Source organism: Hetaerina americana, unplaced genomic scaffold, assembly GCF_022747635.1.
Source record: "Hetaerina americana unplaced genomic scaffold, ioHetAmer1.1.p SCAF_4, whole genome shotgun sequence".
NCBI lineage: Eukaryota > Metazoa > Arthropoda > Insecta > Odonata > Calopterygidae > Hetaerina > Hetaerina americana.
In genome coordinates, this window is record NW_027286985.1 from 19012907 (window position 1) to 19038198 (window position 25292).

Genomic DNA, 25292 nt, shown 5'->3' on the forward strand with positions numbered 1-25292 from the left:
TCGCTAAAAATACTTAGAATTAGTACAGAAAAACTATTTCTTACAGTTTTTCCTAAACCTTTCAATAATTCCTATGGAATGTTGCCGATGCCTAAGGCTATATTGCCTTTTAGGTTCCTCAATGCCCTTTCTATATCACCGTCGATTAAGCCTTGTAGATTTAATGCATATATTTTTATGTGTTGCAGAATTATTTATTGTTGTGACCATACAACAAAATATCTAAATAGAATATCATAATAGAGGCTAAGAGATTCGCAAAACGGATAAAATATTTCCCTCTAAAGTATGGTGTATGTTGCAAAACAATTGGCTGTTATTAGTGATTTAATAGTGAGAGTAAAAATTACTTTAAATATTACCCAGATTAATTCTCATTTATAATAATAATCCTCTAAAATAGGTAATGTGTTGGCTTTCTTCGCCCTGTAGCCCACGGTAAAATATATTAGGTCACGGCAGTGAGGATCATATCTACCTGTCTACAACGGCTAACTTTGTATTTAACTTAATGAAGAAAACATGTATCTCAAATGTAACAGAGAGGTCACACTTAGAGGCTTAGATGTATTTCTATATTTACATGGCAAGGTTGAGGCAGTTTACGCATGCTTAAAATGTCCGCCATGATTGCCGTAATTATTTTCGCATCTTCATTGTTCGTTGCTAACGTAAAGAATATAAAGCATGGCGTCTCCCTCCCCGAAATCTCCCGAGCAATCGGAAAAGGCCAAGAAATATGATCGCCAGCTTAGGTTTGTGGTATTTGAGATTTAATTACTAAATTTCTATGTAGCCGTTACAAGTTCGCAATTTAGTGAAACTAGTGAGGAATTTCATTTAATTCCTCTGAAGGGATCCTGGGTCTAAATTTATAGTTTTTAAGAGTTTAATGTTGTTAAAATAGTGTCACTGCGGAAAGTGAAAACATAATAAGAAATAAATTTGACAACGTATCCTTCTTAGAATGCTGTATAAATTAATACAAAGCTTGTTTTCGAGTATAGGCTTTGGGGTGATCATGGTCAGGCAGCTCTTGAAGCCGGGCATGTATGTTTAGTTAATGCTACTGGCCTTGGTACTGAAATTCTCAAGTCATTGGTACTTCCAGGAGTCGGATTCTTCACGATTATTGATGGAGCTAAAGTTACTGACGAAGACTTGAGTACCAAGTAGGTGTTACTTAAATTTGTACAGTGACTGAAAAGTTTGTTTAGAATTTTTTCTGCTGGTTAATTTGTGTATTTGTTGTGGTTCTTGGTTTTTAAATATATAGTACACCTAAGTTTTACTATATATTGCATAGCTTTTTTGTAGAACCAGAAAATATAGGGAAATCTCGAGCTGAAGCCACCACACAGCTCTTACTGGAGCTGAATCCTGATGTTAAGGGAGATTACGTTGATGAAGATGTGGAGCAGCTCCTGGAAAATTCACCAGACTTTTTCAATAATTTCTCCGTCGTAATTGCGACTTCATTAACAGAAAGGTGTGCTGCTTACTGAATTTTTTTTTATTCAAGGGAGTATCCACTTAAAAAGTATTTGAGAATTAAATGAAGAGTGATTGCCAAATAGCATTTTTTATTTTCAGGAAGTTGCTTCCTCTGGCAAAAAAGTTGTGGGAAGCAGGTGTTCCGCTGTTATATTGTCGAAGTTATGGAATGGCCTGCTGTATTCGAGTGCAAGTTCCCGAGCATACTGTTGCAGAGACTCATCCTGATAATATAGTGCCTGATTTGAGAATAGATCGGCCATTCCCTGGACTTATGTCACATTTTGAATCCATTGACTTTGAATCTCTTGATCAGAAGGACAAAGCACATGTACCCTATGTTATAATTTTGCTTCATTATCTCAAGAAATGGAAAGAGATGCATTCAGATACTCTGCCGTCAACTTATGATGAAAAGAAGATTTTCAGGTCTATGATAAAGGAAGGTGAAGTCAATTTTAAATTTTCATTAAGAATAAGCTTTTTGAATATTTTCTCCATATCACGCAAATATTATATTACTGAGTTACTGATCTTATTAAATATTAACAGATTTGGGAGGATTTTACGCGTATAATTATGTATTACACTCATTACTGTGATTCGCAGTAAGGTGGGTTTGACATTTATCCACTCAGTTGGTGTCATTTCTGAGTAATCAATTCAAATTGGTTAGCTCCCAGCCATCCATACTTGACCCCCTACTAATTTTCTGGTTTATTAATGATCTGCCTGGATATTTCAATAGAAGTTCATCTCTATTATATGCTGGTGACACTTACAGCCTAATATATACTTGTAAAAATTCTAATTCTAGCAATTTATGTGGCTACAGCATATGATGAGATGCTGAAGTGATGTGGGTCTAATTACACCATTTCAAACAATTATAACACTTCCTGTATTCATTTTCATGCTAACATGGCTAATCCTTTGGACGATTGAACTATTCGTGGGCCTTTCTGGGTATCAAGTTCTGTAAAAGTTCTTGGGATCAATTTACATGAAACAATGCATGGGTTTATTCATGTGTCAGAAAAGGCTAAGAAACTGGCTGTCAGTATCTTCATAATCAAAGAGTTTGCTCTTTTTGTGTCTGTGGTGCACTTAAATGTATTTTATAATGCTTAAGTTCATGCTCACCTGGAGTATGACAGACTGAGACATTTAATTGGGAAAGCCAGAAAACTCTTTCATAATTATTTATACTATTCACATTTTCTGGTTTGATATGGTGGAAAGATTCAAAATAAATTCTAAAATGCTTATTTATTTTATTGATATATGGATGTGGTAGCTATCAACAATTAATATTCAATTGTTCCTGGCTCAACTTTGTGGGAAGTCATGTTAATTAAATGAAGAATACAATGTATCCTTCAACTGTCCTTTATTCACGTACAACTAGTTTCAACGCTCAAGCGTCATCATCAGGTACAAATTAATCAAGTCCCAGTCCATTTATATACCATTCATGAGGGAGAGGAGGGGTGGGTGAAGTAGGGGAAAGAAAGTGGGGTTGCGATCGGCGTTGATGGGGAGGGGTGTTAAGCATCAGGAAAGGTGATTGGTTGGTTTACAGTGGGGTGGGGGGTGTGTCGGGTCTATCGGTGAAGGAAAGGGATACTTCCAGGATTGGGGAGAGGAATTCAAACGATAAATCGTTAACCTAATGACCCGTTTTTAAATTCTTCCTGATTTCAAGCTCTTCTCACTTGTCCATCCTCATTCCTTTTTCCATCTGGTGTAAGAGTTCCGGGTTGAAATCACTCCCATGATTTTTTTCCCATAGATACTTGGCGAAGTGTGATTGGTTGAGGTCACAGTTCCTGAAACAGCGTTAGTGTTCCTCCGCCCGTATTTTTAATGATCTCTCCGTTTGACCTATATATATAGCACTACAGTTCCCACAAGTTAACTTATAAACGCCACTTTTATTTTGTGTACGTATTTTGTCTTTTGTAGTATTCAAGAATGATTTTAAGTTATTCGTATGGTAAATAAATGAAAGGACTAACTTTGTAGTTCCACACGATAACGATTTATTCACACGACCCGGGTTTCGAAGTAAAACTTCATCATCAGGTGAGCTCTCTACATTTGCAGCCCTTCTTATATATACAGCCAGGGCGGGGGTGGGGTGGAGATAATCAGGAAGGTTTGGGAGGGGTAAAGTCAGGATTGGTTTGAGTGCCGGAGGGGAGGGCAGTTTGGCGTCCCCTCCGCGATGTTGATGGAATGTAGAGCGGGAGGGAGAAGTCTACATTGTAGAGCTCTCATGAGTCAGGGGATTAGAGAGGGTTAGATGAAGGGGAGGGGGGGTGTCATCGGCCACCGTGAGGATTGGGACTTTAAGGAGGGGAGAGTGGGAGGCATACAGAAATTCGTTAACAATATTTTCATTTAAACAAACACTATTTAAAATTTCTAAATGTTCTAAGGCGTCTAATCTATAGCCTTTGCTTTCAACATGTAAAATTTCGAAATAAAAATCACTTTTGTGAAAAAAATTTTGTGAAATTTCACAAAAAGTATGTAAGAAACTTCCAAAATGTAGAATTAAGATACCCCATTATAACAAATCAAGCCTCAGGGGCCTGCTCTCCCACACAAAGGACAGAATCCCATGTAAGGAAAAGAGTGCAGTATATAAGCTAAAGTGCGATTGCGGGGCAATATACCTCGGACAGACAGGGAGGAAATTCCAAGAACGAGTGAAGGAGCATCAAGCATGTGCAAGAAATAAAGAGATGAACTCTCAATTCGCAAAGCATTTGATTGATAATAACCATAAAAGTGATTTTGATTTCAAAATTTTACATGTTGAAAGCAAAGGCTATAGATTAGACGCCTTAGAACATTTAGAAATTTTAAATAGTGTTTGTTTAAATGAAAATATTGTTAACGAATTTCTGTATGCCTCCCACTCTCCCCTCCTTAAAGTCCCAATCCTCACGGTGGCCGATGACACCCCCCCTCCCCTTCATCTAACCCTCTCTAATCCCCTGACTCACGAGAGCTCTACAATGTAGACTTCTCCCTCCCGCTCCACATTCCATCAACATCGCGGAGGGGACGCCAAACTGCCCTCCCATCCGGCACGCAAACCAATCCTGACTTTACCCCTCCCAAACCTTCCTGATTATCTCCACCCCACCCCCGCCCTGGCTGTATATATAAGAAGGGCTGCAAATGTAGAGAGCTCACCTGATGATGAAGTTTTACTTCGAAACCCGGGTCGTGTGAATAAATCGTTATCGTGTGGAACTACAAAGTTAGTCCTTCCATTTATTTATAATGAATCAGTTCCATAAAGTTACGCCAGAAACCATTAATTATTCGTATTGTAAAAAGCTATTCGAAATTTCTCCCTAGGAAAAAGGCTGGCTAACTTTGGTGAAATCAATTCATAATACAGGAGTTTGCATCATTTGTAACCTATTTCCTCCACATTAATTGGTTTGAACAAAAGATTGTATGCTTTGAAGGAACATTTTCTTTGCAGTATTTTGTCAGTTAAATTTTCTTTGTAGCCATTTTTCATTGCTAATCCTTCAATCGTTTTGAGTTCTTTAACAAAATTAATATTGGAAAGTGGAATGGCCAGCAGTCTGTTTAGTTTTAACAAAATTACTTTTGGAAAGAGGAATGGCCGACAAAATGGCATTACAAATGGTGCAAACTCCTGTATTATGGATGTGCACTCAGGATGTTTACTTAGGAAAATTATTTCATTTTGACTTATTCATATTTAAAAGTAAACTTCTATTTGCCAATCAGGAGTGTAATCATTTTTCACATTTACTGAAATGTCCATAATTTAATGCATTACCCTTTCGGTGCTTTAAAAGATATACTCTATATTTACTCTGTATTAAAAATGAAAGAGTTAATAGTAACCTTGTGTTTTATGGTAGTAATTAATATAATTTTGGTCTGGAAGCAAAATGAGTTTTGGAAAGTTCCAAGAATGTTTTATGATGTTATGCTCTTCAGCATGAAAGTCTCGGAATATATAGGTATGTTCATTCTGAAGTTTTAAGCCAGTATAGACATACTGTGGTACTCATGAATTTTAATAGAATTAATTTAAGTATGGGTAATCAACAGTTGGCATCTGTTATGAAAAGCTGTTTTCTTAAATATAATAACTATGATTTACCTTACCCTGGCAGGCTGTGGTGAAAATGATGAAGGAGTGAAACTTCTAGAGGCTAACCATGATGAAGCAATGAAAGCAGTTAACTATGCTCTCTGTCCGACGACCATTCCTCAAGTTGTTCAAGAAATTCTCGATGATGACGCATGTATCAACTTGACATCCAAGGTAATTTTTTTCATTCCATTTAACAATTCAGTCTGAAAATTTAATTTTTAATTCGAGTAGGGCCTCTGGGCATGAACTAATTTAATGGCTTGGCATCATTATGGTGTGATTCAGAGTTCCCAAGCTAAACACATCATTTTTGTGGTTGATATTGCAATATATAATGATGTGTATATGCATATTTTATACATTATTAACATCATGTTTATATACATAGATGGAAATGTGCATGTATGTGTATGTAATTGGCATGAGATTGTTAGTTTTATGCTAAAATTTTCTTTTGGGAATGATTTGCATTGTAAAAGAGGTATTGAAAAATGTCACAACTTTCAGTTATACTTGTCATCATGCACTAATAAGTAAGCATTTATTGGTCTCAAGGACATGCTGTTTGCAAGTTTAGGGAAAGATATATGCCAACATTATGTACTACTTATCAGTAAAATGTTGGGGACTTTTTACAATCTGCAGCTGATAATAATTTTTAACCCTTTCTCTGCAGCTCTCTCTCTCTGGAAACTTGCTCCTCACATGCAGAAAAAAGGGGGGTTATAATGTCTCCAAAAGCTTTATCTTTCTCGAAATGATAAAATAATCTCAATAATAAAAATATGGATTTGATAACATTAATAATCTAAATTCACTGTCTATTTAATGGTAAATTTTGCACTCCACAGAAAGTTGAAAAGGCACATTCACAGCAGCCTATCATGCAAACGTAATAGGTACATTCACAGCAGTGGTAGGGTTAAAATATTCAAAATGTCATTTTCTTTTGTCTTTAGATTATAACTTAACATATAATGTTAATCCCATAGGAAGGACTTTGGGATCACTTTGTAATTGGCTGTGATTAGAATAACATGACACCAACACATTGTATAGGTCTCTTTAGATATAAGTTTAGATGATATTATTTTGGGTCTCTGGATTAAATTTTAATCTAGATGCAGAGATCTATTTTTAATACCCAAAGCGTAGGAGTAATGTAAGGGATAAATATGTAAACTGTTCTTCATAGACATGTCTGCAGCTGTTGCTTGACGAATTTTGCCAGGGTTCTTACTGCCTGTTTTTGCTATCTGAATTGTTACCCTTATCATTCCTGAGCTTTAAAAACTTAGTGGGAATATCCTAAAAAAACTCTATTTTGGATTTTTTATGTGTACATTGCTTCACATTTGTGCTATTCAAAATTAGAAAAAATTTGTCCTTGTCCTCATATTTGTGTATTACTTTTTATGCCTGTGATAGTGATTTTTGACTGCCTCTGTAATGTTTGCTCATTTTATTTTATGCTACCTTATAATCTCTGATTTTGATATTACTCCAGGAATTACTCACTATTACTTGGAATTATTTTAATGCCTGACAAACTGGAGTGTTGAACACACAAAACTAAAATAAATGGATTTCTGAAGTTTTTCATCTTACAAGTCTTTGAGTCCCAAGTCTTCCTTTTCAGTATGAAATGAGAATAATTATAAGGTCACTGAATTAGAGATTGTATGAATACAGGTGACCTCAGAGCAAGAGCAGCTTAATGGATGGCCTCCAATGTAGTTACTGTGTTACTTTGGAGTTACATTTCTCGGGAGACTAGAGATGAATGTGTAAATCAATTAGTTTGTTATGATAATAAAATGATAAATAAATACATAAATAATTAATTGTGGGTTTAGGAAAATTATATTTTCTACTTTCATAAATTAAATTATTTAGTTCACATTAATCCGAAAACAGTGCTTCAGCATTACAGTGGGTGTTTAATGATAATATAATGGTAGACAATTACAAGCACCCGAGCCCTAGATGGAGAATAACCAACCTAGGCGGGAATTGAACCCGTGCCCTCTGTGTTGGAAGGCGAGCACGTTACCCCACCACCACTGAAAATCTCACAATGTTGAGAATTACTCACTAGGTTATGACAAAACATAGAATATAAATCCACCATTTGTTTAAACAAGCAGTGGCAATGAATTAGCTAATAAAGGCCAAATTCCAAAAAAAATGCGGGTATACCTTATCATATAGGAGTTATTATTATTAACAGTAGTCAGCTAGCTTAGGGAAGGTTTTTGATAGATCATTGAAAGAAAAAGGGATCAGTGTTAGAGATAGGTAAAGGTAGCAATACCATTTGTTCGTCATTGTGTTATTCAATAATGATAATATATACTAATGATAAATTCCAAGGCAATAAGAACTCCCATTGTTAGAGCAAATTTGTATGTGGTAATTTTTCACCTTCACTTGTCCTGTTACATATCTATTAGGATCCAACAGATCTTTGATATTATTTAATGGCTTAGCTGCTTTCAAAGCCTGTGTAAATAGCTATGTAATGTGTAAAGCAAAGTTCATGGTTATTGATTTAACTGTGTTCTTTTCTATATTTAAGATTTGAAGCATGATTGATCAACTTTGTCAAGTTTTCTGTATTCGCTCATGATTACCCCTTGAAGAAGTTTCCATATCTGCTTCTTCAAAGTATTTATTTTCTGTTATCCTTTTTAAGAATGAAAGAAAATGAAAACTGATGTCTTGCCCCAATGGTGGCGGGGTTACATCCTCGTCTGCCAATCCTGAGGTTGCAGGTGTGATTCCCGCCGAGGTGGTTTTTCCTCCACCTAGGGCTTGGCTGTATGTAATGGTCAAATTGTTGTATCAATGTTCAAAGTCCGATGTAATGGTCAAAGTGCTGTTTTCTGATTAATGCAAGATAAATAAATAAAGGGAATGTTGAAATGAAATGTATCTAACTGCCATCTGTTAATGTCTGTGATTTTTTTAAAGTGGTATAAAAAACCACTCACCCATTGAAGCAAAAGGATAATATGCATTTCATGCTACCATGCTGTCAGAGAACAGATCTGATGATTACATTTGAAATTTAATAATATATGCTTTTGGTGGGTCGCGGTAGTCCAGTGGGTAGAGTGTTGGGCTGCTGACCGGAGGGTCCCGGGTTCGATTCCGGGGCAAGGCACTCTGGGCACCTGCAGCTCCACCCAAGCTAAAGTGATTTTTCGGGTACCAGATCTTCCTGGGAAACCATAACCGGCACAGGGAAAGGAACTGGCCCCCCTACCCTGATTTGTGAATTTCACATGCCGTCGGGCTTAATACTGGGTGAACTCTACCATCACCTACTAAACCGACCTTCGGGTTGATTACTGTGTTTATGGTTTTTATATGCTTTAATAACCAGACTATTAGCAATAACCAATTTTGATGAACTAATGTTTACTTTAAGCATAAACACCAGGAAAAAATGCTGTTAAATTTTCTCATCATCTGCATGGAGAAATGAGATTTTATTATTATTATTATTATTAAAAATACACATGTGCTAATAGACATTGTCAGGTGGCACACAAGTCCCAAATAATTGCAAAAGATAATACATAAAACCAGACAAACACAAATCTTTTTAACAAAACAAGTGAATCCTCATCCCATTTACAACCATTAATCAGCAAGAAAAAAAAGATACGTAAAAAAAATTAAGCTATAACATATAATACCATACACCACACATAAATCAAATTTTGACATATATACCTTACATCTATTCTTAAAAGTATACACTCTGTTAGGAAAGGGCTCGAATATTTTTGCAGGTAAGGTGTTCCACTCAACAATTGTTCTATTTAGAAAAGAAAATTTTTTTTTATTTGTCCTCTGTGCCCGGCATTTTATCGTAAATTTGTGATCATTTCTGCCTATAAAATTTGGGTTCCCCGCCTCTTTCCTAAGATCTGCCCAAGCTTTCTCCCCCTTCAAAATTCGGAACATTCCACAAAGTCTGCTTACTTTTCTTCTAGATTCTAGAGGTTCCCAGCCCAGCATTTTTAGCATGTCAGACACACTCTCCATCCTCCTATGCTTCCCCAGTACATATCGGGCAGCCTTTCTTTGCACCTTTTCCAGTTTTTTAATATGACCTTCTTCATGAGGGTCCCATACAAGAGAAGCGTACTCTAAAATTGGTCTTACTAGGGTCTGATAAGCCTTCTCCTTGGTTGCTCTAACGCTCCCTTTGAGGTTTCTCATTACCCAATGAAGAGTTTTGAAAGCTTTCTTATAGATGTACTCCACATTTAGCCCCCACCCTAAGTCCTTAGTTAAATATACACCTAAGTATTTGACAGTATCACTTCCAGGAATGACATTTTCTGAGAATTTATATTCCCTATTGTTTCCATTTACCTTATTGCTAAAAGTGATGGATTTGCATTTGTTAACATTAATATCCATCCCATTTTTTGTCACCCAATCTGCCATTTTATTAATGTCCCTCTGAAGTTTGTCGCAGTCTCTGTCATTTTCGACTTTCCTGTAGGTAATACAGTCGTCTGCAAAAAGTCTTATCTGAGAATTAATATTTATTGGGAGATCATTTATATATATTAAAAACAATAGCGGGCCAAGTACGCTTCCTTGTGGGACTCCCGATGTTACCCTTGCTTTTTCAGAATACACTTCTCCTAATTTGACCCTTTGTGTTCGACCTTCCATGAAATTTCTGACCCAAGAGATTACTCTTCCATCTGTGTGTAGTGGCAATTGGCCCATCTTAAGCATTAAGCGATCGTGGTCTACTTTGTCAAAGGCTTTTGACAGGTCGACTATGATAGCATCCACCTCTATTCCCGCATCCATAGAGTCGAACATTTCTTGGCAGAACCCTAATAGCTGAGTTTCACAAGAGTGTCCTTTTCTAAAACCGTATTGGCAACTATACAACCAATTCTCACTCTCCCACAGGTCCCAGAGATAATCAGCCATTATCTTTTCTAATAGCTTGCATACCACTGATGTCAAGCTTACCGGTCTATAATTATCAACTAGTGCCTTATCTCCTCCTTTGAAAATTGGCGTAACATATGCCTCCTTCCAAGCATTTGGCAGGGCATTATTGTTTAACGTAACATTGAATAAATGATTTATATAATTTGAAACTACACTACCGCCCAATTTAAGGAAGTCAATTGAGATACCATCTGGCCCTTTTGATTTATTTGCCCTCATTTTCATAATTTTTTTATAAATTTCTGCGCTCGTCGTTTTAATACTTTTGGTATTTAATATTTTTTCGCCTCCTTGTTGACTCAGAGATGAATCTACAGGATCCTTTTTATTTACCATAACCTTAAATACACTAGCATACCAATTATTAAACGTATTAGCCTTTTCCTTATCATCAACGATTAGTGTCCCATCCTCTTTTTTTAAAGCTGTTATGTTTTCCCTGTTGTCTTTCCTCCTCCGGAGGTACTTGTAAAATTTATTTCCATTATCTATCCCGATTATTTTCTGTAGAAAACTATCTTTGGCTATTTTCTTTTCTCTATTCAATTCACAAACTAATTTTTTGTAAATTATGAGCCATTCCGAGCTCTCGTTCCGTTTTTTGTGAATCACTCTCAGTTTTTTCTTCAAGGATCTAATTTTGCGGTTGTAGAACTCTGGATTAGTATTTTCTTTAAGAATTTTTTTCGGGACAAATTTATTTAATCCCTCCTCCATTATCCCCTTAAATGTTTTCCAGATTTCTTCTACATTCTGCCCACCACTTACCCATTGCGAATACTTTTCCCTTAAAAAGGTCTGGAACCCTTCCCTATCACCCCGTTTATATTGCCAAACTATCTTTTTGTTTACTAGCCCCTTATACTGAGCCCTCTCCCAGTTTAGATATATACGCACAGCTGAATGGTCACTTATTCCTGGAAGGACATCGACTTCCCCTACCCACTTTTTCGGTCTCACAAGTATGACGTCGAGGATTTTTCCCCCGCTCGTGGGTTTTTCCACCATCTGTACAAAACCCTCTTCGTTTATAAGACAACTAACGATTTCTTGGGACTTCCCACCCCCCACCGTGACCTCGTCTGCCGACCATTGAATACCTGGAAGGTTCAAGTCCCCCGCTATGAGGGTGTGATCCTCAGGGTTAGCCGAGTATATGTCTGCTAATACCTCGACTGCGTACATCCCTTCGTTGGGGCTTCTGTACCGTGAATCTAAGCTAATGAATGTGAAGTTGATGTTTTATTTGCATTGATTTTCATCTATAGAGAGCAGATCAGTTTGTAAAAAAATATGTTAATTTAAGTTATGCAAATTAGGTTTCACTGTACTTGGAATATGTAGTTGGAGGGATGCTGTATGTGATTTATGTTGATATGTAATTTAAATAAAAATTGTTATTTAATAATAAATATTTTTGAATTTGGTTCCAATTTTTTAAGTGATTCTATTAGGCTTTGAAATTATAGGTTCAGTATTAAATACATAAAAATGACTGATAACTTTCTGTTTTGTTACTGTGTTGAATTTTGCACCGATAATGAGCAATTTTTCTTCCTTTGACAATTTAGACAACATGGATTCTTAAAAAGTCTCTTTTTGGGAGGTAATTGCCAGAGCTCAAATTGTTAAATGTAAAAGTGTTCAAATAGGTAAATTTGGGAACAGCATGATCAATGCGGACTGTTTCCTGGGAAGAACCAGATTCAGATCTCAATTTATTTAGTTGGAAATAGAATTGGATTTAGTAAATTTAAAGAGTAGTATCTGATTCGGAGAGATAAAAGGGAAGACAGTTTAGGAAATGAATTGTAAAAGCAATAATATGATCAAAAAGGAAGGAGTGTCAGCTGGCTGTAGAGAAAATAGTGAGTTTGGAGAGAGTTGGGTGCTGTAAAGGAAAAATGGGGACATGAAAAAAAGGATATGGAAAGCTACCAAAGAAACTATAGGAATATTAAATAGGGAAAGGGCAAAGAAACCATGGATTACAAATGAGTTGATTAGAAAGATGATAGATGGACATGGAAGAATGTAAATACAGAGTTAGGTAGAAAGAAGTACAAAGATTTAAATAGTAAATTAAGATGGGTAACAAATAAAGCAAAAGAAGGGTGGTGGAGGCATAGTGTGAGGGTATAGAAAGTTTGCAGAGAAAGGGTTAAATTGGTGCGATATAGGAGAAGATTAAAACACTTCGGGAAGTAAAAAGGGAAAAGAATTGCAAACAATCAATGGTAACTATAAACACATTAATCAACCTGAGGGTCGGTTTGGTAGGTGATGGTAGGGGTCACCCAGTACCAAGCCCAATGGAATGTGAAATTCACACATCAGGATAAGGGGAAGGGGGGGGGGGGCAGTTCCTTACCCCAATCAAAGGTAAGCCAGGAAAAACATTAGTTGAATCAAAAAAGATCCAGAGAGAAGGAAGGAATGTAAAATAAGGATGTGGGGGTATGCAATATTCCCATAGATGTTTGTTTTAAGGGTGGGAGGAAGAGTTTTATGGACTAATTCATAGCATTTATGAGGTAGGGATTTGCTGGAAGACTGTCATCAGTTTTAGTTTCTATCTAAAAAAATGGAAAAGGCTTAATATTTGAGGAATGCAAAAATATAAGTTTCATTTTACACGCAGTTAAAATGTTTCTCAAATCATGAATAAGAGGATGGAGGACAGGGTAAATGAATACCTGAGGGATAATCACTTAGGGTTCAGGAAGGGGAGAGGTGCATGTAATGGCATAGCGGTAATGAGATCACTAGTAGAGAGAAACAGAGGATTCATTCAGGGTGTATTTGTCTGTTTTGTAGATTTCAAGAAAGCGAATGGAGTGAATTGGGAGGAACTAATAAATGTGTTGCAGAAAGTAGGAATTGATTGGAAGAGCAGTAGATTTATCTGCAATCTGTACTAGTCACAGACTGCACAGTTGTGAGTTGTAAATGGAGTGACTGGATGGGCAGAGTTAAAAGGACTAAAGTAGGGGTTTCCATTATCACCTGTGGTTTTCAAAGTATTGTGGAGGCAATGGTAAATGATGCATGGGAAGAACTGAGGGTAGGGCTGAAAAATGGTGGGGATTTAATACACCGGGCTTGCCAAGTCAGTCAGTCAGCCAAAAGGTTGCAAACTCAGCTGAGTACATTGAAAGGTCAGCACGATAGGTATGGACATTGAGTGGTGATATAAATGGGCCGGGATGTTGATTAGTAATGGGATGAAAAGTCTCGTTAAAACTTTGATACAGGACACAGTTTTGTATAGTGCGAAAAGATGGTAATGGAAGCAGGATGATAGGGATAAATTGGATGCTTTTGGAATGTGGGTGTGTTGAGTGTTGGGAAAGGTGAAGTGGGCTGAAAGGAAAACAAACGAGGAAGTGCTAGGTATAATTAGAGAGGAGAGTGGATTGTTGGGAGAAATCAAAAGTAGGCAGGAAATGATGTAGAGCATTTTGATAAGGAATGGGATGTTGAAGATTGTGATCAAGGGGGAAAAGCATTGGGCAATTAAGGAAGGGGAAGGAATAGAATAGGCATGATGGATTGAACGAAAGGAGGAAAGAAGCATGTGGAATTTAAGAGGGACTTAGCGTAGTGTTCAATCAGGTTGTTTTTATTGTTAGTAGAGGCAAGTGAATGTTTTTTTGTACAATTGTACAGGTTGTGTCCATACGAAACCTACCTTAACCAGTAGGATACATATAGAAACGTAAGCTGTAGTGTGGAGATAGAGTAAAGAATGATATCCAAACCTACCTAAGGGATTACTTCATGGTATTAAAGATTAATTAGAATGTTTTTCAAATATATTTTAATAAAAGAATTTTTTATGATTATGTTAACATTGTTTTAATTGTAAATTATATTATGAATATTATATAATTTATATTGCATGTAGTTATATTTCATATGAATGTGATGCATTTATTATTTCCTGCTTGTTGATATTTCTTATGTAACAAGTTGATCAATGTCTATTTCCCTTAAATTTTTTGGTAGAGTAAACCATTTTGGATAATGGCTAAGGCTGTTCGAGACTTTGTGGAGAATGAGGGAGGAGGATGTCTTCCACTTTGTGGCACTCTTCCTGACATGACAGCGCAGACATCCAAATATGTTGCCCTTCAACAAGTGTAAGTTTTGGTGCATCCTCTATGAGAAACTGACTGTATTTATCTTTGAGCATAACAGAGGTGCCCTGCCATCAAGGGGTGATTGAAGTGTTTTGGAAGTGCAAAATCAGAATTAATATCCTTAAATGGCTTCATTGAAATTATGAAACATTTAAATTATTTCTCCCTGAATTTTTAAATGAAAGTTAAAATAATTGTGACTGAATTCCAATGTTTTTAGCATATAAATAGCTGTTTATACTCAGGAAAACATGTTTAACAAGATTAAAAATAGAGTGAAGGAAAAACAGGCCATTATCACTCACGCTTTCAATGGTTATGTGGAGGAATTGCATAAAGAGGCATGAAAAGAGCTAGAAATGATAGTCTGAGAAATTTGTGACTTTGTTACAAGGGAGCTTCAGTTAGCCAGTCAGTCTATGGGTTGCATTCATGCTCAGCACATTGAAAAATCATTGTGATAGTTATGGTATGAGAATCAATTTAAACAAAATGAAGTGATAGGGTTTTTGAGAAAGAGAAGGCTAATGTAAATGTAATTAGAAGGCATAGACCAGAGCTGTTGGAACAGTTGACCCATCTTCAATGTATTTTAGACTAAAATGGTCAAAGTAGTAAGATCATCAGGAGAAAAATTGCATTAGGCGAAGGAGCTTTCACAATGGGGGTGGTGCTGATGCCAGGGACATTGAGAAAAGATTAGGGAAAGTTTTTATAAGGCATCAAAGCTTGTTCATTAAAGCAAAATGATATGCGTGCTTTTGAGTCTTTTGAGATGTGGGTGTAAAGCAAGATAAGCAAGATTGAAAAGGTTCAATAAATGGAAAGGGAATGAACTGAAGAGGCTAGACATAGAGAGGGGAGAGGAAAGAGAGGATTGTTGAGATAAATACAAAGGAGGTAGGAATAGTAGATGCAGAGCATTTTGATTAGTCATGGAATGATGGAGACTAGGGTGAAAGGGGAACATTTGGCAATTTGAGGTAGGGGGTAAAATATTAGGCAGATTGGATGGAATAAAGGGTGGTGATGCCAGGTAGGATGCAGGATTGCCCACTGGCAAGGATTATGGATGGTGGGGAAAAAGAGGTTTGCTGAGAGAAATGTAAAGGAGATGGTCAAGTTGGATGCAGAGCATATTGATTGCCATTGGAGTGTACAGGGTATAATATTAAGCAATCGAACTAGGGAAAGGAAAAGGATAGGGATGTTGGATGGAGTAGTAGTAGTAGTTTTGAGGGGAGGTGACCGACAGCTAAGATCATTTGCGCCATAGGGGATGGACAGGAAAGGATGAAGGGTGGAGAGAAACCCGGCGTCGGCATTAGCCTACTCTTTACGAAAGGCGCCAAGGGGTCCGCAGTTCAACGTCCCATCCGACAGACGGTGTACTCACTCAAAGTGCCCTCCACAAAGCACCTCAAGTAGGGATCGAGATACCTCTGAAAAATATTCAACACTGCTGGGATTTGAACCCGTGCCCTCAGGGTGGGAAGCCAGTACGTTAGCCACCGCAACATCTCGATCCCCCATGTTGGATGGAATGAAGGGAAGTGGAATGTATGCAAAATTGAAATAGAGCTTTTAGTGTGGGTTGCATTGTTGAGGTTCAATTGTTAAGGATGAGATATGTATGGGTAGCTAATTTTTTTGTCAATCCAAAAGCTGCTTTAAATGATAGACAACCTAATGATAATAATATATTTTGAGGATCAGTGGCACAGACATGTTAGTTAAAAAAGAAACTTTTAATTTGTTTCTTTGCTAAGAAATACATGACCATAATAGTATATTATTTACTTTCATTTTGTCTCTCTTGTGTGTATTTAAATTGTAAATATAGAAGAGACTGCCTTGGGTGGTGGTTTATTGGTTGAGTTAGAAACAACATCTTTCATTGATCATCAAACTAAATGGCATATTCAAACTAATCATCAAACTAAATAGAACTAAAGGGTACATATATTGCTAGTATGTATCTGGGTCACGGTAGTCCAGGGGGTAGGACTACCAGAGGGTCCCAGGTTCGATTCCCGGGCAAGGCACTCTGGGCACCTGCAGCTCCACCCAAGCTATGTGATTTTTTGAGTACCAGGTCTTCCTGGGAAACCATAACTGGCACATGGAAAGGAACTGGCCCCCCTACCCTGATGTGTGAATTTCACATGCCGTCGGGCTTAGTACTGGGTGAACTCTACCATTACCTACTAAACAGATCTTCGGGTTGATTACTGTGTTTATGGTTTTTTTTATATTTGTATCGTTAAGTACATAGGTACTTTAAATGGATGTACCAAGCACTATTTGATATGTCAAAGCCACATCTCTCCTCTCAGCCTATAAGGTAGAGTAAAATACATCAGTTAAATTGAGAATGTACGTATGTAAAATCAACCCAAAGGAATTTCCTGTTGTGTTATATTTTAGAGTTTTTGTAGCATTTAACAAGGTTTTTCTTTAGCCCGAACCAGAAGGATGTAGTCCAAAAGTACGGTTTGCAACACTTAAAATCATTGTCTGTAGTTTTCATGATTTTAATAATCTTGAAAAATACAGTAAGATATGGGTGCAGAAGTTTGTGACCAAATTTTCACAAATAAATTTTTTTTCTGCATCGATAACTTAATTAATCGTGATTAAAAATTGTTATTGTTTCTGTAGTGATACCTTAAAAAATTAATTTTATGTTTTCTCTATTGTCTGAAGCTCGTTTTAAGTAAAGTGTTAAGTAAGCATTCCATGATATTTATCAATGGTGTACTTAACTGTTATTACTTTTTGTATTTCTCATGCTATCACTAAATTCTTTCAAATCGTTACTCGTAGTTATATTAAGGTAATGTTTTGACATTGCCTATCAGAAAATTGTTTGCAAGTCACCATTTCAAAAAAATAGTTTGCTTAAAAGCTGGAAAGACATTTTTGGTTAATTTTTTCACATAGTGTATTTCTTCCAGGTATCAGGAACAAGCTGCCAAGGATGTAGAAATTGTATATCGTAGAGTCCAGCAGTTATTGCATCAGTTGAATCAACCATCTGACACCATCCTTGAAAAAGATGTAAAACTTTTCTGCAAAGAATCCAGAAATTTATATGTTGTTAGAGGAAGGCCAATTTCAGATGAATATGATCCTAAAACTGCCAATGTTCAGGAAATATGTAAGTAATTGCAATTATAATTAGAGTAAATTTTTTATGTATGGAATGGAGAATTATGTAGAATATATATTTTTATATAGAGAATAGGGAGAAATCATAGCAACCAAGCAACAAACTATTCATTTCAGGTAAACTACATTTGTTAGGATATACAGGGTACGGAGCTTATATCCAGACATTCGTTGAAACTTACGTTTGAAAGCAAATTAATTTAAAGAAATGCAAGTCAAAATCAAAATCCTTTTGTATGCAAGTTGTGATACCTGTAAAGAGTAACTCAATTTAACCCCTTTCGGTTGCAATGACCGCCTCCAATCTTGTCTTGAATTGATCGCGCACACTCTTTCAAACAGCGCTGTTAATATTTGCAAATGCTGCTACGATAGCGGGTTTTAGAGATGTGATATTAGGGTACCTCATTTAATTGGTAACTCTTTCGACTATGCTGCGAACATAATAGTCGAGGGGGTTCAAGTCCGGGCTATTCAGGGGCCAGAACTCCTATACCCAGAACATGTCAATGTAATCTAAGAGTCAGTTTTGGACTAAATGACTCATATGAGCTGCTGCATCGTCCTGTCGAAAGACATATTGTTTCCCCAAGGCCACAGTTAACGTCCACGGTTTCGCAACATTCTTCAAAATCTGCGGATAGACTTCTTTTGTGATAGTTTGTTCCTTTTTAAAGAAATTTGGTGGCATAATATCACCCTCACTGGAAACAACACCTAGGATGTGCACACTAGTCAGAAATTTTGTTCGAGCAACAATCTCAGCTTCATTTATTAAAGAACACAATAGCAGGTTGCAGGGAGCAATCCACTTTGTTCTGGCAGCCGCATACAGCATGTGTCGCACCTTTATTGTGTACCACTTGTATCATAGGTCCTTCTCTGCCATCCAATGCATTGTTCGCTCGCTAACATTCAACTCTGACCCCAGTTTCTTCAGCGATCGCCCTGGGTCCTCTGAAATGAGTGCCTAAGCCCTCTCCATGACTGCCTCAGTTTATGACACGCATTTCCTCGAATGAAGTTTCTTCGCCATGTTAGTGAAACCCTCCCCAGACTTCTCCAATACATCATACTTTGCCACAATATAATAAACAGGGTACCCGAAGAATCGAACTATTTCACTGGGTGAACGCCCAGAGCGAACACTTTCCATAATAGCAGCTCTTCGATTGCCCTCCACACTTGTACATAATATCTCGGCCATTTTGAGGTAATGACTGTTAACTAGATGCCTTTAGATTTCAAGAATGCCAATTGTGACCTTCAGTGGAATTACAATATGGCAGGAAATTCAAATTGAAATTTGTCCAGAGATGACCGCCGCACCCTGCCGGTGCATTAACCATATCATCAGCGACATTATAGCTACATTACTGTCAGTTATTAGTCACAAATATTATGGAAAATTAATAAAATAACTACATTCTTCTTAAACTGTGTAGGTATGCTTTATTGATCATAATTTTTTGTTATTATTTGTTCATGCTGAATCTTCATGCTGGCTTTCGGTAATGGTTGCTGAAATAGTCAACTTGCTAATTGACCTTAAATTATGTTATTTCAATATGATGTTCATGCTGGGAAGTGACATAAGTCAAGCATATATGCATGACTTTTCTGTTCAGTTTTCAAGAAGGGCAAAAAATTCCCTATTCGCTCCAATATTTCTAGCCAGCCATTTAGTAATTATTTCTCTTCTTATTTTTTTCATAGTGATTGTGTAAGCACATTCTAGCCCTAATCTACTGTTATTCCTTTTTTACAAAATTGCCCCAGTGAAATGTATGCATGGCCTTCCATTTGAAGCTATTACTGCGTGTATCCTATACTATGTGTACAATTTTTTTGTATGATGCAGTCTCTGGACAAATAAAAATAATAATTATTATTATTATTATTATCAATGGGTCTTTCCCATGAGCTACATATTTTCAAGAGGAGGCAGCAAAGTTTCAGCAAGGGTCAGGGAGGGAGAGAGTGATATTTGAGTCAGCAAACATCTCGCATGACCCCCTCTTTCTCTAGCTTCCAAGAAGAAGGGCTAGAAGGAGAATGATTTTAGCAGGTCATCAGTCATTTACTCTGTAACTTCAGTCATCATTCTGCCGCCTTCACTGAAACTATTTCTGATGTTAAATTAGTTCCCTCATCTCTATCTCATGGATGAAGTTGTTTGTTTGTGCAGCAGAATTTAAAGACCTTTTCACAGAATTTTCAAATGTACTCACCATTTATTTTTTCATTCCATCCAAATTGTTCAAAGTTATCAGTTCAGTAGAGCATGGCCAGAGAGGGTCAATGTTCAAAGGAAAAGTCTAAATCATAGGTCATGCTCAGTAACTTGGCCATGCACAGTTAGTGTCAGTTGGGTTTCTCACTGACAGTGTGCATAGTGTTATGTTCCAAACTTGTTTTTCTACTGCTGCTTAAATTCTTTCATATATCCCCTGCACCAAACACAGCCTCTTCTTGGGTAGTTTTGAGATCATGCTTCTCTAGGTCTTCAATCTGTATATCCTACTTTGCTGTGCTTTAGTGCAGCACTGCGATTACATTACTTGTGGTCATAATCATCCGCACCCCCCCTTCCAATATTGTGGTCAGATTTTACTAACTAAATGGAATTACTGAAACATCAAGTCTTGGGATATGCTTAAAGACATGTGGTCAGAATCTCTTGAACCTAGGTAACTGTAAATTCTAGTACAAGTATTCATGTAAAAATTTGTTGAATGAATAAACTGTTGTGCAAGCATCTCTAACATAATTCAGGGATTTCATGTTTCAAGTGCTCAATCATTGTAAAATGCCCACTACTAATTTTGACTCAGAATTAGTTCTCTTTATATTTTTCATTTTTTTTATTGTTCCACTATGTAATGGGTGTGATTTCAGGTAATCTCTTCATCTCTACCGGTATTTATGCTTCAGAGTATTTGCATCATGCCGCCTAGGGACTGCATTATTTATGTATTTAGGAATGAAGCGTGGTTACAATATTGCAGCATGATTCTGAATTTCAACTGCAATGACAATAACAACAACCTCTTGTTTCAGTGTCCAACCTTGAAGATCCAGATAGTATTATGGTATATTATGTATTGTTTCGTGGCGTGGATAGATTTTATAGCGAATACAATGCTTACCCAGGAGAGCTGGATGACCAGGTGGAACCAGACATTGTCAAATTGAAAGTAAGTGAACAATCACACCAGCTCTGTCTGAAATTTAGGATTAATAATTAAAATAATAAACGTTCAATATGTTTTGTAGGAAGATATTTTTTCATGAAACATATTTGTCGTTGATTTATTTCAATTTTTAAAAAATCTTTTGATGTTGAATGTTATGGTGTGAATTGAAAATGAACATACCTATGACTGTGAAATAATGGAAAATGAAATAGCCGAGGCCGTAAACTTGATTGGCATCAGGTTTGTTTATGGGGAGGAGGTAAAAACAAAGTTACAAGTAAGGGGAAGATAGTAAACACACACCTAGGTCTCTTGGGTGTGTTTGGGAAACAGTGACCCATGTGTACCGCAATCACCCACAAACAATGCAAAATTAATAAAGAAGGAAAAAATAATAAAAGGAAAGTTGTGTGTTTGCTTTAATCTTTTTTGGGATGAAATTAATACTGACATAATGATGTGTTATGGCCAAATTTCTTCATCTTAAATATAATAAGCACATGAAAACTTTTCATTGCATATCTCCCTAAGCCATAGAGTAGCTTTGCAGGGATGTTATCAAAACTTCACAGCCTTGTTTCAAATTTTTTCCTTAAATGTCTTCTCAATAACTTAACAAAAACAATTTGAGTTGCAGTAAGTAACTTTTAAGGTGTGCAAAGTGATAACTTCCATGGTATAAAATCATGGCAATTTTATTAAAATTATAAGACAACTAATTTTTCTGAAAAGAAAACCTGGATAGGAAATTCTTTATTTTATTATTTGTGGTATTTTCAATTATGGTAGTTTCAAGCGCAAATGGTCTCTGCGACATAATTCAACTTTAAATGAGTTGGTAATTTTCCACAGACTTTATTTCACAGTACAATGCATTTAACCGACTTGCGGCATCATCAGGTACAAGTTACACGCACAGCTGTTGAATATATATTAATAGAGACATAAAAAAATTCTGCGAAGTGAATCCTGAAAGTTTAAAGTATATTTAAATGATTCTTTCAATAATACCATGAGTCAACCAGAAAACTTATTGCAGTGTATGACAATCCAAATATAAAGGCATTGAGCACTGTAGCATATGCTTGTGTTTTGAAGAGGAAATATAATCATTTATTGATAAGAGATGAACAAAACTTTCCTGCATGTAGTGAAATAATAAGATTCCATAATTGCCAACCTACATTTAAAATAAAAGGGGGAGGAGAAGACAGACCTTAAGAGTTAGAATAAATTGTATTGATTAGATATAATTGACCCATCATAGCTTGCACAAATTACTATTCACAATTCGACCAAATTTCATAGGTACTGCAAGAGGTCAGTATGTTCCTCCTCACTCTTGTGTTCAAACCTGACCACAGATGTCTGGTAGGCTGGTCAGTAGTCCAATGATCTACCCCTGGATTACTGCAATCCACGTTAGAATGAGTTGTAGTGCTGATGTACTCCAGAGGAGTGAAGAGAGAAGCCTGTCATAGGCACTTTTGGAAGGAAGATTGAAATTAATTGAACATATCTTGTGGCAAATAGCTTAATAAAGACCATAATTGAAGGAAACATGAAGGTGAAGAATTATAGAGAGGGGTAAGGATGAACTATAAGAAGCAATGAAAGGGCTGAAAAATATTGGTGCAAGAAGCTATGAGGGAATGAAAAGATTGGCACGGAAGTTTGGAGAGCTATCCTTGAATCAATTGTCAAATTGATAACCCATGGTGTCATTGTTCAAGTATACATGCCCCTAAGCAATCATATGGAGGAAGAAGGCGATAGGATATACAATCACGTGGCACGAGGACAATGACGTGTGTTCCTGAAGGAAAACATTTGGTAGTGATGGGGGGGATGGAATGTGATGGTAGCTGAAGAAAGAGATGGCGATGAGGTGGGGGACTACAGTTATGAGGAATGATCGCAGGGATAAAGCAATTGAATCCTGCTGGAGACAGGGGTAAGCCATCACAAACCCTTGGTTGAGACCTCACAAAAAGCATAAGTATGCATGGAAAATGCTGGGTGACTCAGAAAGGTATCAGTAAGATTATATTATGATTAGGCTTTGATTTAGAAATAGCGTCATAAATTTGCACAGTTTTCCGGAATGGGATGCAGACTCTGATCACAATAGCTCATTATGTGTAGCATTTGTTTAAAAAATAAATATCAGCAGGCTGTAGAGAAAATCATGGACGAGGGAAAAGGGCTGAGTACCATCGAGGAAAAATGGAGATATAATAAAAAGGGGTACTGAAAGCCGAAAAAGGAACTATGGGAACTCTGCATGGGAAAAGGACAAAGAAACCATGGATTATGGATGAAATGATTAGAAAGATGGATGAGAGAAGGAAATGGAAGAATGTAAACACAGAGTAGGGCAGAAGTACAAAGAGTTAAATAGCTTAGGCTGAGGCATATTCAACGTTGAGATGAAATTAAATAAGGCCGTGAGGTTAGACAATTAGCACAGTGTGAATTTAGGAAGGTTAGAGGCACAGGCAATGCCTCTAATATAGATTACAATGAGGACATATTTGCCTATTTTGTAGATATCAAAAAGGCACTTAAGAGAGTCAATTGGGAAAAATTGACGAGTATATTGCAGAGAATAGGAATAGATTGGAGGGAGAGGCTAATCCGCAACCTGTACATGTCACACACTGCTCAGGTGGGAGTGGGGAATGGAGAGTCTGGATGGGCTGTGTTAGGAAGAGGTGTAAGGCAGGGTTTTCCATTGGCACCGGTGCTGTTCAACGTACATGTGGAGGAAATGATTGAAGAGGCATGGGAACCACTGGAGGTAGGAATGAAAGTTTGTGGGAAATTCATAAAATCAGTTAGGTTTGCTGATGACCAAGCTCTAGTTTGTCAGTCAGCCAAGGGGTTGCAAGCATTGCTGAGTGAATTGGAAATTCAGTGCAAGAGGTATGGCATGAGAATCAATATTAACAAAACAAAAGTTATGCGATTTTCTAGAAAGAAAAAGGCTAAGCTTAACATTAAAATAGGAGGGCAAAAATTAGAGCAGGTAGAACAGTTCACGTATCTCGGAATTGTTTTGGATCAACACGGTCAAAGTAGTAGGGACCTAAGGAGAAGAATTGCACTAGGCAAAGAGGCTTTCACAAAGAGGAGTGAGTTGATGACAGGGGCGTTGAGCAAGGAATTAAGAAAAGACTCATCAAAACTTTGATATGGAGCGTAGCTATGTATGGTGCAGAAACATGGTCATTCAAGTAGGAGGATTGACGTAGATTGGAGGCTTTTGAAATGTGGGTGTGGGGAAGAAGGGGAAGATGAAATGGACCGAGAAGAAAACAAATGAAGTACTTGGTATGGTAGGCGATGAGAGGGGTTTGTTGGGAGAAATCCTATCGAGGCAGGAAAAGTGGATGAAGGGGTTATTGATTGGCTTTGGGATGTTGAAGATTGTGATAGAGGGGAGAATGTTTGGCAAACGAGGAAAGGGCAGGAACAGGATAGGGATGTTGGACAGGATGAAGGGAAGAAGAAAGTACTCAGAGATGAAAAGGGACGTGATGTAGAGTAGGATGCTGGCTTTTGTGTTTTTTGTGGAGTCACAAAATATTTATTTGGTAGTTGTGTCCATCCAAAATCTACCTTAACCGGTAGATTACCTCATGATAATAAAACCGATGGTGATGATAACGGCCATAAAATATATCTTTGAAAGTGTTGAATCTCTCAATATATTGGTGACCACTGTGGTTGGAATCAATAATCCTTGCTATTAAATCTACTGTAGGATCATAAAGAAATAAACTTAATTGTGGTCATTACTCATTATTTTGAGGGGGATTGAGATGGTTTGGTGGCTAGTGTACTGGCTTCCCACCATGAGGGCCCGTGTTTGAATCCTGGAGACAGCAGATCTATTTCAGTGGCATCCTGATCTCTTCTTGAGGTGTTTTGTGAAGAGCCCTTTAAGTGAGTACGCAGTCCATCAGATGGGATGTTTAGCTGCGAGCCCCTTGCCATCTTTCGATAAAATTAGTCTAATGGTGACTCCAAAGTTCTCCACACCCCTTCTCCTTTCTCATCTAATGCCACAGGCGACCTCAGCAGTCAGTAGCCTCCCCTAAATCTACCGCTACTCTACTTGTTATATTTAGATTCTCA

General features: G+C 37.1%; 1 protein-coding gene across 3 annotated transcripts in view; it reads left to right on the forward strand.

Annotated features, from left to right (window-relative positions):
* Positions 1 to 674: 674 nt before the first annotated feature.
* APP-BP1 (Nedd8-activating enzyme E1 regulatory subunit APP-BP1) overlaps positions 675 to 25292 on the forward strand; it is a 36729-nt gene continuing 12111 nt past the window's right edge. For all 3 annotated transcript variants that reach the window (XM_071590544.1, XM_071590545.1, XM_071590546.1), the window contains exons 1-8: positions 675 to 755; positions 1008 to 1172; positions 1307 to 1489; positions 1594 to 1940; positions 5670 to 5821; positions 14651 to 14784; positions 17742 to 17944; positions 21016 to 21152. In XM_071590544.1, coding sequence (XP_071446645.1) covers positions 688 to 755; positions 1008 to 1172; positions 1307 to 1489; positions 1594 to 1940; positions 5670 to 5821; positions 14651 to 14784; positions 17742 to 17944; positions 21016 to 21152 — 1389 coding nt within the window. In that variant the 5' untranslated portion in view covers positions 675 to 687. The remainder of the gene's footprint in view (positions 756 to 1007; positions 1173 to 1306; positions 1490 to 1593; positions 1941 to 5669; positions 5822 to 14650; positions 14785 to 17741; positions 17945 to 21015; positions 21153 to 25292) is intronic.